The sequence below is a fragment of the Sparus aurata genome, chromosome 20 (genome assembly GCF_900880675.1).
Source record: "Sparus aurata chromosome 20, fSpaAur1.1, whole genome shotgun sequence".
In the NCBI taxonomy this organism is placed as follows: domain Eukaryota; kingdom Metazoa; phylum Chordata; class Actinopteri; order Spariformes; family Sparidae; genus Sparus; species Sparus aurata.
In genome coordinates, this window is record NC_044206.1 from 8,987,820 (window position 1) to 9,002,262 (window position 14,443).

General features: G+C 40.8%; 1 protein-coding gene across 1 annotated transcript in view; it reads left to right on the forward strand.

The window, feature by feature from the left end:
- Positions 1-14,443, forward strand: part of antxr1c (ANTXR cell adhesion molecule 1c) — a 41,028-nt gene that overhangs the window by 19,819 nt on the left and 6,766 nt on the right. Inside the window, exons 10-17 of the mRNA XM_030401125.1 lie at positions 350-448; positions 633-702; positions 5,697-5,775; positions 8,384-8,479; positions 8,681-8,719; positions 9,597-9,695; positions 9,793-9,960; positions 11,106-11,186. Coding sequence (XP_030256985.1) covers positions 350-448; positions 633-702; positions 5,697-5,775; positions 8,384-8,479; positions 8,681-8,719; positions 9,597-9,695; positions 9,793-9,960; positions 11,106-11,186 — 731 coding nt within the window. The remainder of the gene's footprint in view (positions 1-349; positions 449-632; positions 703-5,696; positions 5,776-8,383; positions 8,480-8,680; positions 8,720-9,596; positions 9,696-9,792; positions 9,961-11,105; positions 11,187-14,443) is intronic.

The following is a 14,443-nucleotide window of genomic DNA, read 5'->3' on the forward strand; positions in this document are numbered from 1 at the left end:
GCTGCTGCTGATAGTGCTGCACTGTTTAGTTCAGTCCCATTTGTTAGGTATTAGGTATTTTCTCTGTGTTACAGGCAACATTGCAACTATTAATGTTGATGTCCAACAATCATTTTTGCTACAGTTTTGATTTGGCAACACAATTTGAATGTTATTGTTCTGACAAATAAGATGCATTAGAGGCCTAAGTCATTCAGAAGGCCCTCTAAACACACTTGGTGGGTAGATGTAAGTCTGTGTAGTCTTCAACATGAAAATGAGCCTCATGTACAGTTCATACAGTATAAGATGTCATTTTGCTTGGCGAGGAGTCTAAAATGTAAAACATCAATGTGTGTCATGTAACCAGAGTCGTTCCAAGTGGTGGTGAGAGGAAACGGTTTTCTCCATGCCAGAAACATCAACCAGGTGCTCTGCAGCTTTAAAATCAACGATACCATTACAGTCAGTAAGTATACGTACACCTCCCCCTTTTCTCTCTTCTAATATAAACCCAACGTGTGTGTAACAAGGTTTATAGGTATTTTTTTGTCAGTGCAATGAATCTGTTGTCTCCCCTTATGGAAAGCTCAGACTGAGAAGTCGACTTTAGAGGAATGCACATTTATCAAATTGTTGTCTTGTCCACCTAGATGAAAAGCCGGCTGGTGTACAAAATACATTCTTACTGTGTCCAGCTCCTGTCATCGATGAAGTGGGGAAGTAAGTGCCTCTTGATCTTTCTACGATTTATTGTTCTCAAAGATCCTCCATCAACTGTCTATAGGGGAAGCGCTCACTGTATATTTCACATTAAGTGGCATCCACGTGCACCCTTGATCACGTTCTTTCTTCAAACACAGAGAAACACATGAATGCATACGCGCGTGTATGGGCACAGTCCGTAAGAAGCCTGCCATACATTAGCTCCTTTTACGATCCCTATCCATAGTCGCATTCCTCTTTTCTAGATCCCAGTACGGCTTAGCAAAATATAAGGGGCTCTGTAGCCGTGCCAGCACATGCAGTGGTAAACCCTCCATGCGTTTGTCCTGCTTCTGTCCTGAATTAGAACAGAGCAGTGAAAACAACTGGAGACAAATGGTTTTTGACTAGACACTAGTAAGACTAGAATAGAAACTTCAATCAAAAGTTATTCATCCCATGACTTTCTTAATCTTTGGTTTTGTGATGACACAAAACAAAAGCCAATGTTTTGTTTTTTTGTTTTTCATTGACTCATTCTCCAAGAGGCAGGCATCTAACCAAAAGCCTATTCAAAAAAACACACTGACCGTGAGACAAGGGAAGTGCAAAAATGCTTACCCATTTCCTGGTTATAGGACTCATCCTTGCTGCACAGATCTGCTGAATGTGTGCACTGGCAACTGTTTGCTTGTATGTTAGCAGTAACAACTTTATAAGATGATAATAATATCAATTTTGTGTTTGAAGCTTGTTCAGATGCCTCCAAGTGGCTAAGAAATCTATTAAAGCAGCTTGGAGCGCTTTCAAACTGCTGTTAACACGATGTACACAGGGACCATACACAAGTAAAAAGTCTCTCTGTACCTGTGCTTTTGTGTTATCTTGGTACCTTTACTTTGCTGTAGTTCTGGTTAATCCTTAAGCATTTTAGAGCTACAAATAGGTTCCTTGTCGACTCTTGATGGGACTGTATGATCATCTCTGTTCTGATCAAACAAAATGTAGTGTTTCTTTGATGATCTGCCATTGTGCCTGTGGGGGAAAAAAACATTTAATACACTGCTGGCTTCAGACTGAGATAAGCAGGAGAATATCTAATCATAGTAGGTTATGTTTGTTAGTTTAGAATCAGGTTTATTGATTTACGCAATAAAGTACATCTTGTTTCAATCACCTCAATGTTTTCTGGCTCAGCGAAGGGTGAGGAGGGAGGCAACGGGATGTGAAAACTAAGACAACTGACACAACCACACGACAGTCACACAATTTTCTGGTGTAACCAACCTTAGCTGCGGCCTGAGTCTCTCTGTATCAGCTGGCCATAGTCTCTTTTTAGATCTCAGCTATGAGCCAACGTCAACAATCCACAAACCTCTCCGACCAAAGTCTTTATGGGAAGAAAAGTACAACAGGCCACAGAGGAGAAGGTTCAGTGGACGGTGGTTAAAGAAGTTTCAGCACTGGAGTAGGAGGCCTGACAGCCAATATTAGACTCTAGTTGTATTTGTGTTGGTGATAGCATACGTCTATCATCATGTTACAAATTCCTTCATTTTATTCTCTAGTTGAGTCATAAATCTAATTAACATTCAATATTTGCACTGGCAGTGGTGTGGACAGAGAGAGGATATGGTTTTAACTGCACTGGGGAAAGATTTAAACAACCTGGACGGATGATTCGAACTCTGAAGCTTTAATCGATACCCTGGCAGAGCGGTCGTAAAACTGAGGGTACATCATGTGCCTTAAACTTCCCCTTAAGCCTTTGTATATTTTTCTGCTCTTGCCTTCCCTCTCTTAAACTTTCCATCCGATCCCAGCAATGCTTAACCTCCTGACTCTCCAATTACAACTTATCTTTCCCCCCTCCCCCTCCTCTTTTCTCCCCACCTCTGCCTTCACGTTCGGTGCCACCGTGGCTCTTTTCACCAGCGGTTGTTTTCCAGCCCAGACACCCCCCCCCCCCCCGGCCTCTCCTGCCTGCTAGCCCAGATCGGCAGGGTAGAAAAACCTTCAGAGAAGATTAAGAAAAGTTTAAACTGCTCCATTAATACCAAAACTAATAAAGTTTGTTTATGACTGATTAGTGGATGTTTATGTCATGAAAGTGATTTGTGGTAATTTTACTAAAAACCCAACTTTTGATTGCTGCTTAGCATTCTGTTCTATTTTCTGATCATTCGAGTGTAGAATTTGATCTCTGTGCCTATCTGGACATGATATGTGTGGCCAGTTATACAAAGGAAGAAGATAAGGTGACCCACATCACCTAATGAGTGGCAGACAGACTCTAGTGTCCCATCCACGTACGTGGTTGTGTGTGTGTGTGTGTGTGTGTGTGTTCATGCTTGGACAGCCAGCTCTGTCTGGTTTATTTCCTTGTTTAACAGCTGTCAGACACGGTTGTGCTACAACCAACAAGTCCTCGCCGCTACTTTGTTTCATCCACACCTTTAAATTCACACTGGTGAGTTTTCTTTGACTTTTCCTTCTCCTCAGAGCGACTCAGTTTCTCCTTCAGCATTGCCATTTCTCTGCCTTTTCTCTTCTTTAAATAATCAATAAAATGAAAAAACACAAGTTCAATGGCTTTCTAATGAGCTGCACTTAGACTAGATAATTATTTTTTGGAAACTTTTGAATCCCTAATGAAGTGTAGAGGATGTTTATATTTCTATATAGATTGTCTACGTCATGTTTAAGGATTCTCAGCTTTGTTTGACAGAAATATCCATCTTAACGTCGTATTGTCTAATGTTGTCCAAGTAATGAAACATGTTCGTTCATTACAAACAACATGAAACCTGGCGCGCTAGATATTTGTTTGTTACACAGAACCATCTCGTAAGAGGTCCAGTGTTTAGCAAAGGGCAGGACATTTCAAAAATGACATTCACAAAAATGTTTTGGCATTTAATGGGACGAACCATCTGCCTATTACCATCAATCACTGGCTAACTTCAGCTAATCAGCTCAACAAAACAAAGGACGGAGTGGGAGAAAGCTACCAGCAGAGCAAGTTGGGAAATCCAACTCCTACTACAGCCAGTCAAGAGAAGAGTCAAAACATCTTTTCCATCGAGAAAATCCTTGAGTTGCAACTTTGCTCTTCTTTCAGTGAAGAAATCCTGTCCAGTTCACATATAACTGATGTTGTAGCACCGCCATTGTTGTTTACAAATAAACAACCACATCTCTCACTGGTCTTCAACCATCAATCCAGCTGCCTTGAAAGGAAAAACACTTTCCTATCTCTATCCCACATTCATCTACCATAAAAACTCCTGTTTGAAGAACATTGGCTAAAACTCCAGTGCCCGGCTGTTCTGGGAAATAACTTAAACTAAATTATATATTTGTGACCTCATTTAAAATAATTATGTCTTTAGTACGGCAAATGTTCTTGGGGCAGAGTGCTGCGGACCGGATAGGGATGGTCCGAATGAGTCACAAATTTGCTGCCTTTGGTGTTTGGTTGGGAATTGTCAACAATGAAATTAAATCATCCTGTTCAACAACCATATTAAGATCCACTGTGGTTTTTAAATGATGCTGCTTTGGTAATAAAATCCTAAATTCATCATAAAATGCTTTCCAGTGCTATTTCACTACTGTTTTACTTCTTTCTTTTATACAAAACTCTTTTTGTAACATAATTTTTCACTTAAATCCGAAGGACACTGTGCATGAATTCAAACCCTTTTTAGCATGAAGACAGTTTCAGTCCCATAGCTCCCATCTGTTTGTTCTCAGAAATCATGGTATGCAGTTATTCATGAAGTTCACCCACTGCACCAACTCTTCCCTCCCTCCACCCGCCTTTTTCTTCAAACCCAGACAGACAGCTCTCTGAGTCAGAGTAAAGACAGGTTTATCGGTCAAACAGCCTGCTTTCCATCTGTCAGACTTCATTCACATCCACCTGGTCCTCCCCCAAATAAGAACGGAGAGGGGGGGGGCTTTAAAACGCATGCCTTTCATCCACATGTTTTGAAGAGCTGAACGAGAACAGACTCCCAAAAGAGTGCCAGTGGAGGTCACATGAAATTCCCAGAATTGTTGTTCCCCACTTGGAGAACAACGGGTTCAGAAAAACAAGAAAGACTTCACAGCTCCAAAAATTCTTTGTCATGGATGAAGTTGGACTGAAGAATGGGCAGAAGCATGATTTGACTGAAGTGTTTTTCTTTGCTCTATTTTAGAATACATCAAGAAATAATTTGGTAGCTCCAAGTTGAGACGTTGAGACATCAAGACTGCGTTTAACGAGGTGGCAGATTGTTCTCATTCCTGAGAGTTCAATTAGCATGGTGTCATGTCTTGGAAAAACACACGACCTGCCCAGATTCATAAAAGCAAAATCTCGGCTCTTAGATTGTGTTTTATTTTATTCCATTTCCACTATTCTTCAAGTCAATCACCTATCCCTCGTTGGCCTCCGTGCCTGCTGTGTGGCTCAGTGGGTCACACAGTCACACCTACAGTTTGTTGTTTTTTCTCTCGTTTTTTTAACCACAGTGGAAAACTTTTGTATTTGGTTCATTTGGGTTCAAATTGCTCAATTACAAGTTAAACAGGGCTCGTAAACAACAGCCAATCGACTCACCAAGTTGCTCATATTGTGGATACAGTTCTGGTAGCGTGTTCTCCTGCCAGGTCAGACACTTTGGCAGCCGCCTCCAGTGTCTGCAACCTTAGACCAAATAGCTGAATGCGAGTCAGTCTAGACATCACATTGTTCTCAGCTCATAATCCCGGGTGTTTCGCGGTTGTTTCCTGATGGTTCGTATTCTCACTTCTAACAAACCGCCTCACAGTTTGCAGGCGGTTCGGTGACGTTATTTGGTGTGAACCCGAGTTCAAATGACATCACTCCGGTCAAACAAACTGAGCTCAAGGAGGAAATGCTTCAGACTAAATAAACCACTCTGAACATGCTTGTTGTGTTACGTCCCAGTATGAAGACACAGAACACACTCATCCTGTTTGTGTGTGTTGTTTTGTTCCAGGGTGATTTATCTACAAGTGAGCATGAACGACGGTCTGTCCTTCATCAGCAGCAACGTTCACATCACCACCACAGAGTGTGTAAGTGGCAGCTTTTTGTCCCCTATGCCTGCATTTAAAGGCATTTTTTTCTCATTCAGCAAAACAGTAAGAAATAAAAATTAAACTCATTGCACCTAAATAGATTATAATCTATTGTCCTCTAATTTGATGATAAATACTTATTTAAGTGGAGATCATTAAGGGAAAAAAAAAATTCACTCATAGATATCACCACAAAGCTTTCCCACGTGATTTCTAAAGATTTTGTATTATACAGTTTCTGATAATTTAATGACTAAGTATGCAAATTGCGCTGTGTAAAAGTTCTTAAAAATGTAATGCTTAATTTAATTTGAATGTCCAGGACAGAATTCTGAACTAAAATAAACACTTAAATGAGTATTTTTGATGTCTTCTTTCCACTAGTCTGAAAGAAGAAATATTATGGGTAGACCATAATCTCAAAATTGGTGTTTTCACCTTTAAGTGTCTCCACTTAAATTGGAGCTTTCAACTCAACAGAGTAAACAGTTCCACACCTGGGGATCACCAGGTGTGTCGAGTTGACAATATCAGAACAAGGAATACGCCTACACTGTCCTCGCCACTTGAAAGTAATAAGAACGTTTGGGTACACAGGCCTTCATGAGGTTATGTTACGAGACAAAACGGAAGACCATCGTAATTAGGCTAGTTAACTAAAGTGTACCAATCAGGTCACATTAAATACTCTTGAATTAAGCAATACAAATATATACAACAACTTCATGGCACTGTGGGCCTACAATAAAAACATTAAGCTACTTATAACATCATATGCAGGACAAACATTTCATGTACAAATTGTACAGAGTCATAACAAAATAAATATAGTGATATAGATTCGGCTGGAGCTTAACAACATTTATTCTACAACATCTATTCTAAGAGCTTGTCCCGAGACAAGACAAAGGGAGTACTTGAATTTAGACACAAACATATATATATAGATATACATTAGCTATAAATAAGTTACAGCAAGAAAATATCATATTATGAATAATTATATTTGGAAGAAGTACGATATAGACTGTGTGAAAATCACAGAGAATATCTTATAAAGCTCTCAACTTTAAAAGCAGAATTATGGATTTCCTCTTGAGATTTAGTATGTTTTTGATATAAAAAAAAATGTTTTCCAGGTCTTCTTGTATTGCCTGTGGTTTCCACTCCACTCCTCTCTGCTGCTTCTGCCCTCTCCAACCTCAACTCTTTTCCTAGAAGTCTGTTGTTTTGTTCTCTGCAGTCAGTTTCCTCACCCTCTTTATCTCTTTCATCTTCCCTTTCATTTTCGTTATTTTTCCCCTCTTTTCGGGGAGCCAAACCACAGGGGTTGGTAGCAGCGATCCACCCCAAAAAAAGACTGTCTGAACACTCCTGAGGTGGCAGGAGACAAAAGGTCAGAGAAGCAGGTTCATGGCCGTGAGGCTGCCGGTTCACTCTCAACATTTTGGTTGTGAGAGTGAAAGAGAAGCATCCTGTTACAGCCCATTTAGACTGTTGGAGCTCCCAGGTGTATGATCGCATATAGCTGTGTCAGTATAAAGTAGGGTGGAGCTTCATTCTGTAAAACCGAGATTAAGCAAGATGCAATTTAAGACAATTTAAAGCAATTTAACAAAATAAAAAACGTATGTTGGAACATATGGAGCGGAGCCTCAGCAGATCCCCACTGAGCAAAAAAAGGGCCATGCTCTTTGAAGCTGTTCCCCCTCAGTCCGTATGACATCACATCCATGAAAATACTGTGAATTTAAGAGGCTGTGTTGTGGTTCGTGATATACAGAGCTCAATTTGACATACCAATGCAATTAGCTGCCTCTCGCCACTAAACTAAACCATATAGGCTGAAGTCACACCAGGCTCAAGGAGGCACGACAAGTTGCTTACATGGGACGTGTTGGCCTGGTGCAATAAAGTCTGGATTAGTGGAGAACGAAAACAAACCCCTGCAACGCCCTCCACAAATCCCCCCAAAGTGCTACATTCAACAGTTTTAGCTTTTGTAGTTAGTCCACAAAATATGCCTTTAAAGTCCAAGAAAAACACACATATTGTATATGTGAGAATGACATAACGCAGATGCGGTCACTGTTGAACATATTGCCATTGTTTACTGAACCATTACTTCACAAATTCTGCCTGTCAGCAGTTCTAGAAAACTGTGCTGATGGGTACTTTTCTAAGATACAGTCATTTGGCTCCCATGATGATCTGTCTACAACGGACCCCACTGCTGAGTTCAGATTAATCCCCCCACGTCTTTGCCACAAGATAGATAGGGGAAAGTATAACCACATGTGATCCTCATCTGTGGTCTGTAATAGGAACCATGTTTGACTCAGGGACGCCTGCCTGGATTAAAGCGAGCTAAGTGACTGATGGATTCACTTAGGGATCACACGACTTACATGGACCTGTTTGTCATCAGAAAAACAAAAACATGAATATTTATGGTGACAGAACTGACACAAAGGGAATCAGAAGGCTTCCTTTTGGCCTGCTTTAAAGTCCATCATAGAAGTATGATTATACTTCCTGTTTACCATCATTTTTAAAGAAGACCTAATGTCTAGTACACTGTTCTGCGTGTGTGTGTACTCTCCAGTTTGACGGCACCATTCTCCTGATCACCCTACTGGTGTTGTTCCTCCTGCTGGCCCTGCTCTTCATGTGGTGGTTCTGGCCGCTCTGCTGCACTGTGGTAAGAAACTCACACTACATTCAGGAAGTGGACGATTATAAAAAGCAACACTTAAATCACAATTATGTCAAGCTTCAGAGGGGTTCATCCAAACGCCGAGAGACCAGTAAGCATCTGAGGGGTCCTTACAAAAACAAAACTGACATGATTAATGTGTTTGCCACAAGCTGAATAATGTTATATCTCTTTATTTTTCCACAGGTGATCAAAGAGCCTCCTCCTCCACCTCCTCCTGAGCCCGTGAGTCAAAGCACAAACGTATTTTCTTACCAAATCCGCAGGAAAATGTGTGTGATATGTATCATAAAGTTTTTAAAAGCAACGATAATTCATTTTTCATCAAAATCAACTAAATACAGGAATTGTCGTCTGTCCATTAATATACCTTTTTGCCCATTTTGAAGTAACACATTCGAAAAGGTTGATATAAACAGCAAAATTCACCAAAAAAGGAAATAAGTTCAGAAGTTTTGAATAAGTTCTGACATTTAACTCACATCAATGATCAGCTGTTTCCACCCAAACAAAAGAAAAAGAAGACGCTGTGTCAGCTGTCAGGGTCTTCCCTGATATTACCACAAGATTCCAACTGCTAGATAATTCCCAAATTCCCTTGTAGATGGCCAAGAAGAAGTCGAGTTCTCAACCTCTAGTTTATCTGCTGTTTAGACCAGACATGCGTTATGGAATCTATACGACCAATTCTTGATGAATATACGCTTTGTGTTGTGTAGTTCATTCTCATTTTGTCTAGGGTTTTTTCTTTAATGTGAGATTTCAGAAGTTTTCTTTGAGTGCAACTTAATAGAGAGAGACATACTTACAGCTTGTGTTTTCCAAAATGCAGCAATATTGTGGATCAAAAAGGATTAACCTGAAAACTACTATTTTTTTTTACATTTCAGTAATTAGCAGCAGTTAAACATTACACAGGTTTTAAAGGGAACTATTGGATTTTTCCATCATCTCTCCTTAGTGAGTAGTATTTGACAATGATTGACACTTTAAAGAGACTTGAAGTGAGTGTTCATGATAACACCCTCTGAATCTATGAGTTAGAAAATATATGGAGGGTGAAAAAATTGGATTATTGGATTTCTGATTATTTGTGTTTTAGGAGTCAGATGATGAAGACGGCCTGCCCAAGAAGAAGTGGCCCACTGTGGATGCTTCATATTATGGAGGAAGAGGAATCGGAGGGATCAAGAGGATGGAGGTGACGAGATTACGGGGAAAACATTATGAAAACCACTGTAGATTAAATACACTTCCTCTTTTTTGTTGTATATTCATATATTGTTTGCTGTATGTAGGTGCGTTGGGGAGGGAAGGGCTCGACAGAGGAGGGGGCAAAGCTGGAGAAGCCAAAGAACGCTGTGGTGAAAATGCCTGAGCAGGAGTACGAGCCCTTCGAGCCCAAACCTAAGAAATCTCACAACAAGAAGGCGCCGCAGAACCGGAAGTGGTACACGCCCATCCGGGTAAATACACACTCAGGTTCCTTCAGGACCAACAGACAGTGAGGCACTAGGATGTCGCCATTTAGTGGTATCATTTATACGAAACATTTCAGTACATCCTTGCTGCTTTTTAGCAAAACACCAGCTTTTCAGGAACTCAAAAATCTGCAGTGTTTACAGATTGACCGCTGTGCATTTTTGAGTTTCAAATAACTGAGGTTGGAGGAATTTTCTCAAACCCACAGAGTAGCCTGATAAAAAGCACCACTAGTGGAGTTGCTAAGTTTTCACAAGACAGCAGGGAGGAATAACGTCTCTTCTGGTCATATTTATGTATAATTAGTTGCATAAGCACAAAATTCCACGACTATCGCTGGGTATGCATAGCTAAAGTAATACAACATATTCTCCAGACAGAGAGTCTTTATTAGACTTGGCGTCGGTGCTGTTTGGGTTTTAATCATACTCCACAAAACAGCTCTGTGTAGCAACACCGGCCTCTCATACAGTAGCCTACACTGTTATCTGTACGCTACTTTACAGTTTTGAAGGCTGTATGTTGAATGTGAGGCAGGCCTTAAAGCAGCACAGCAGTGACTCATAGCGAAACTTTACACTGTTCATACATTACAGTCAGTGTCGGGAAAAGGTGGATTTATACACTTACTAGTCAGTGGTTGTTGGGTTCCAGATGCACTCCTATATTTTGACATACGTATTGTTTAATAACTTGTGGTTAGTTTAAGATATGTACTTCCTTCCTTTCAAGTGTGTTACTGAGGGTCAGGAGTCAGCAGTTTTTGCTTTTAGTTATGCATCCTGGCAGTAGTATCTTGCACCTTATGTAAGGAAGGGGAATTTACTTCTAGGTTCATGTGTCTTCAGTTAATCAGACGTGAACCAAGATTTGACCGAGTGACTAATCAGCACAGCGTCTACCAAGAGGCAGGAACTAATCAGTGGAATCAGCTGCCGTGGTATTTGTTCGGGACTAAAACCTGCAGACTGTCGGCTTTTGAGGAACGCGACCAAGGACCACAGACCAAATGTTTGCTGATACAATAGAATCACTATTAATAGGATGTATTCAGGATTGAAGTGTGTAGGAGTTTGGTGTCTACATGTGGCCAGCTGTTTAAAGCCTCCATCTTCTCTGTCCTGTTCAGGGTAAACTGGACGCTATCTGGGCTCTGTTCCGCCGCGGGTACGACCAGGTCTCTCTGATGAGACCCCAGCCTGGGGATCATGTGAGTATCTCAGCGGTACACCATGGAAATATTTCATTTCATCAAATACTTTCACCCACACCCTCTCAAACTGATTTCCCCAGTTCTACTTTTTAGCTTTCTGTTCCTCCCTCCAGTGTTTTATACCTGTGGTGACCCACAGCTGCATCGCCCTCTTCTTTTTTACACCCTTCCTTTCCACCTTGGTTCATGCGTTACGTTTTTCTTGAATCCTTTTTATGTCTTGAGAGTTTGCTCAGTCCATTGCGTACTGGGTAACTTCTTTTCTTTTTGGCCAAAATTAGAAGGAATGCGATCAAAACTGACATCCTCTGAGGTGGTAGATTAGTAAGAGCAGCAGATAAACCACTCAAAATCTTTCATCATTTTTAAACAATTTCACACATAAGCAGACTAAAGGAGACTCATCAGTTGTAGCCAACAAACTGTGATTTTGCTGGTTGAAATGACAACTGTTGACAGATATGATCAGCTGTAGCTGGATAGTTAATTCATCTTGTTTTGCATTGTAGAGCTAATTTTTTAATAAAAATGTATGATCACTGCTTTTTCATACTAGCATAACAGTGTTTAGCTACTAAGCATATCATCTTTAACATTCAACACAATTAAGACAACATTTAACTTAGATGTTTAATAGAAAAAATTAGGTGATGGCACTTCAAAGGTCAACTTCACTGTGACATCATAATATTCTTCAGAAACACGTTTCTGCCCATAAATCAGGAACAGAAGGGGAGATTGTGACCACATTTGGTCCAATACTGCATTGGTGACACTAATCCTGGGTGTCCATCTTGAACCTGTGGTGATGCTAGAGATCATCTGTGCTACCTGATAAACGATGTGTGTAAAGCATCCACATTTTAGAATTTGTAGATTCTTCATGTTCTATCAGAATTGCTTCTGTCAATGAACCGAGGCACTAAGAGGTATGCAGCAGTAGTCCAACACAAACTCATTGGTTTCGCTAATATTTGTCTTTAAGTGGTTGTTGTTTGTACCATGTGACAAAGCTCTCCATCAGTCATCTGTTAAATGATGTCTAAGTGATAACATGCTTCTCACAAGAAATGATTCACTGGGATCCCACATTAAGATAGTGGTATCTTACATTTTGCCAAGAACTTCACTGTCTTCACTATATAAATTTTGTGAGCCTGGAACCCATGATGAATCAGTTAATACAGTACATATTAGTATGTGATAACCCATCTTTGGGTGGGAATATTTATCTCAGAGCCAAAAGAAATCCTTAGAAACCAAAACTTATGTTTGAAAAACTGGGTCTTTTTGTGTTGCGAGCCTAAAGCTGCTCCAGTCATCTGTACCCATTACTCATCTTGCCCTCCCTTCCTCCATCTGTCTCTCCGTCTCATTCACTCCTGGTGTTCCTTTGCTGGCGAACACCTCCGTTGGCCCATCTCCATCCTGTTGAGCCAGCCTCGCTCTCACACCTGCTTCACATTAGACGCCATAAAACGGATAGAAAGCAGAACAGCAGCTCACACTCCTTTTAGCTCGATAGGAGTGTTTTCTGATGTGTTCGTGTGTGTAAGCTGGTAAAAATTCTCTCTTCTTCACAGACCAGCCACATGGTTTAGTTTTAATGCCGGAGTCTTTGTATCAGAAAAACCACAGATAAGAGTTGGGTTTGAATGTGGAGAGGAGATGGGGGTTCACTGAGTACGGAGAGCTCTCTGGGGATGTTTTAAACCCCTCTGGCACATTCAGCAAAGTCACTTTTTAACGTTTATGTGTTCTGGGGATTCCTTATAATTTCCAGCTTCTCTGGCCTCAATGGGCACTTTGTAATTCAACCTCAATCATATAAATAAGGAATATAAACTTCAAGTTCTCTATAGGCTGCTTGGTTTCCAGCCACATTAGTGGTGTGTTTGATGCTAATTAGCCAGTGTTGTTAACAAGCTTAAGTAAGATGGTTGAACATGGTACACATGATACCTGATGCACGTCAGCATGTTAGCATTGTCACTGTGAGCATGCTGACTTCAGCATTTAGCTCACATCACAGTTGTATAGTAAGTACAACTTCACAGAGCTGCGAGCATGTCCATAGACTCTCGCTCCGTAACAGTATGATCTTCTTTGGGAGTGTATCCATGTTCCCAGAGACCTACACTCTCAGGGGTCCTGTGTGTCCAGGTGAATATGTTTCTAGGTTCTAAGTTGCCAAAGTATGGTGTTCCCAGAGTACTATGTAACCCAGGCTGTACATTCCCAGGGATCTATGTTTTTCAAGGATATATTTTCCCAGGGTTCTAAGTTCCCAAGGTCCTATGTTCCCTAGGCCCTATGATCCCCAGGTTCTATGTTCCCAGGATCCCTTAACCCTGCTATTGTGTTTGTGTCAAACCCCTAACCCTTAGAAGATAGCACCTTGTGAACAAAGGACCTTGTCATGTTCCCATTATTTACATATATTATATATTCATATATGTTTGGGAAGCATTGCACCCTGGGAACATAACTCCATCATCATCTGCTTTTCTTTACTCTCTTTTCCTTGTTTCCTTCCATCACTTATCTGTTCTCTTCTTTTCCAGTTGTTTTCTTCCCCTTTCCTATTCTTCCTGCTCTCCACAGCCGACTTTCCCGCTGATCGAGCCCTGTCCCAGGAGTGAGTTAAAATCATGCCTTATTAGCAGAAAATTTCCGATGATCTTTTTTAACGGGAATTCCACATTTAAGAGTGTTTTCTTGGCAGCGCAAACAAGAGAGGCAGGATTTGATTTTAGCTCTCCCTTAGACAAATGAGACAGGAAAAAGTCACGACTAGCTCACGATTACATCTTAACCAAAGCAAACTGGTGGTCAGATAAAAAAGATCTCAGATTTGAGTTCCTTAGTCAACAAATTTCACTTACCCAAAGAAGCTTTTAGTGATGGCTGCATACCTAATATCTGCATGACGCAAGCTTTATTTTCTTGAAGAAATCAAGCCTCTCTTTCCACTCAAATGATGTCGCCTCCTGAAGTCATTTGTGGTCTGTAACGAAGCGGCAGAAAAATCTCCCAGGCCAGCAGGCCGGCTCATTTCCACGTAGTGTAAGGTTTTATTTCAAAGGGAAAAGAGTGGAAACAAGCACGGGGCACCTATTTCCCTGGTTTATGTGTTACCTGAAAAGCTATTTGGTGCCACATGCAGACCCTACCATACCAGGGGGAAAGTCTACATCGCAAAATTAATAGGAACACTCACTCTTCACATGAGGCCAAGTACAGTCCGTACACTT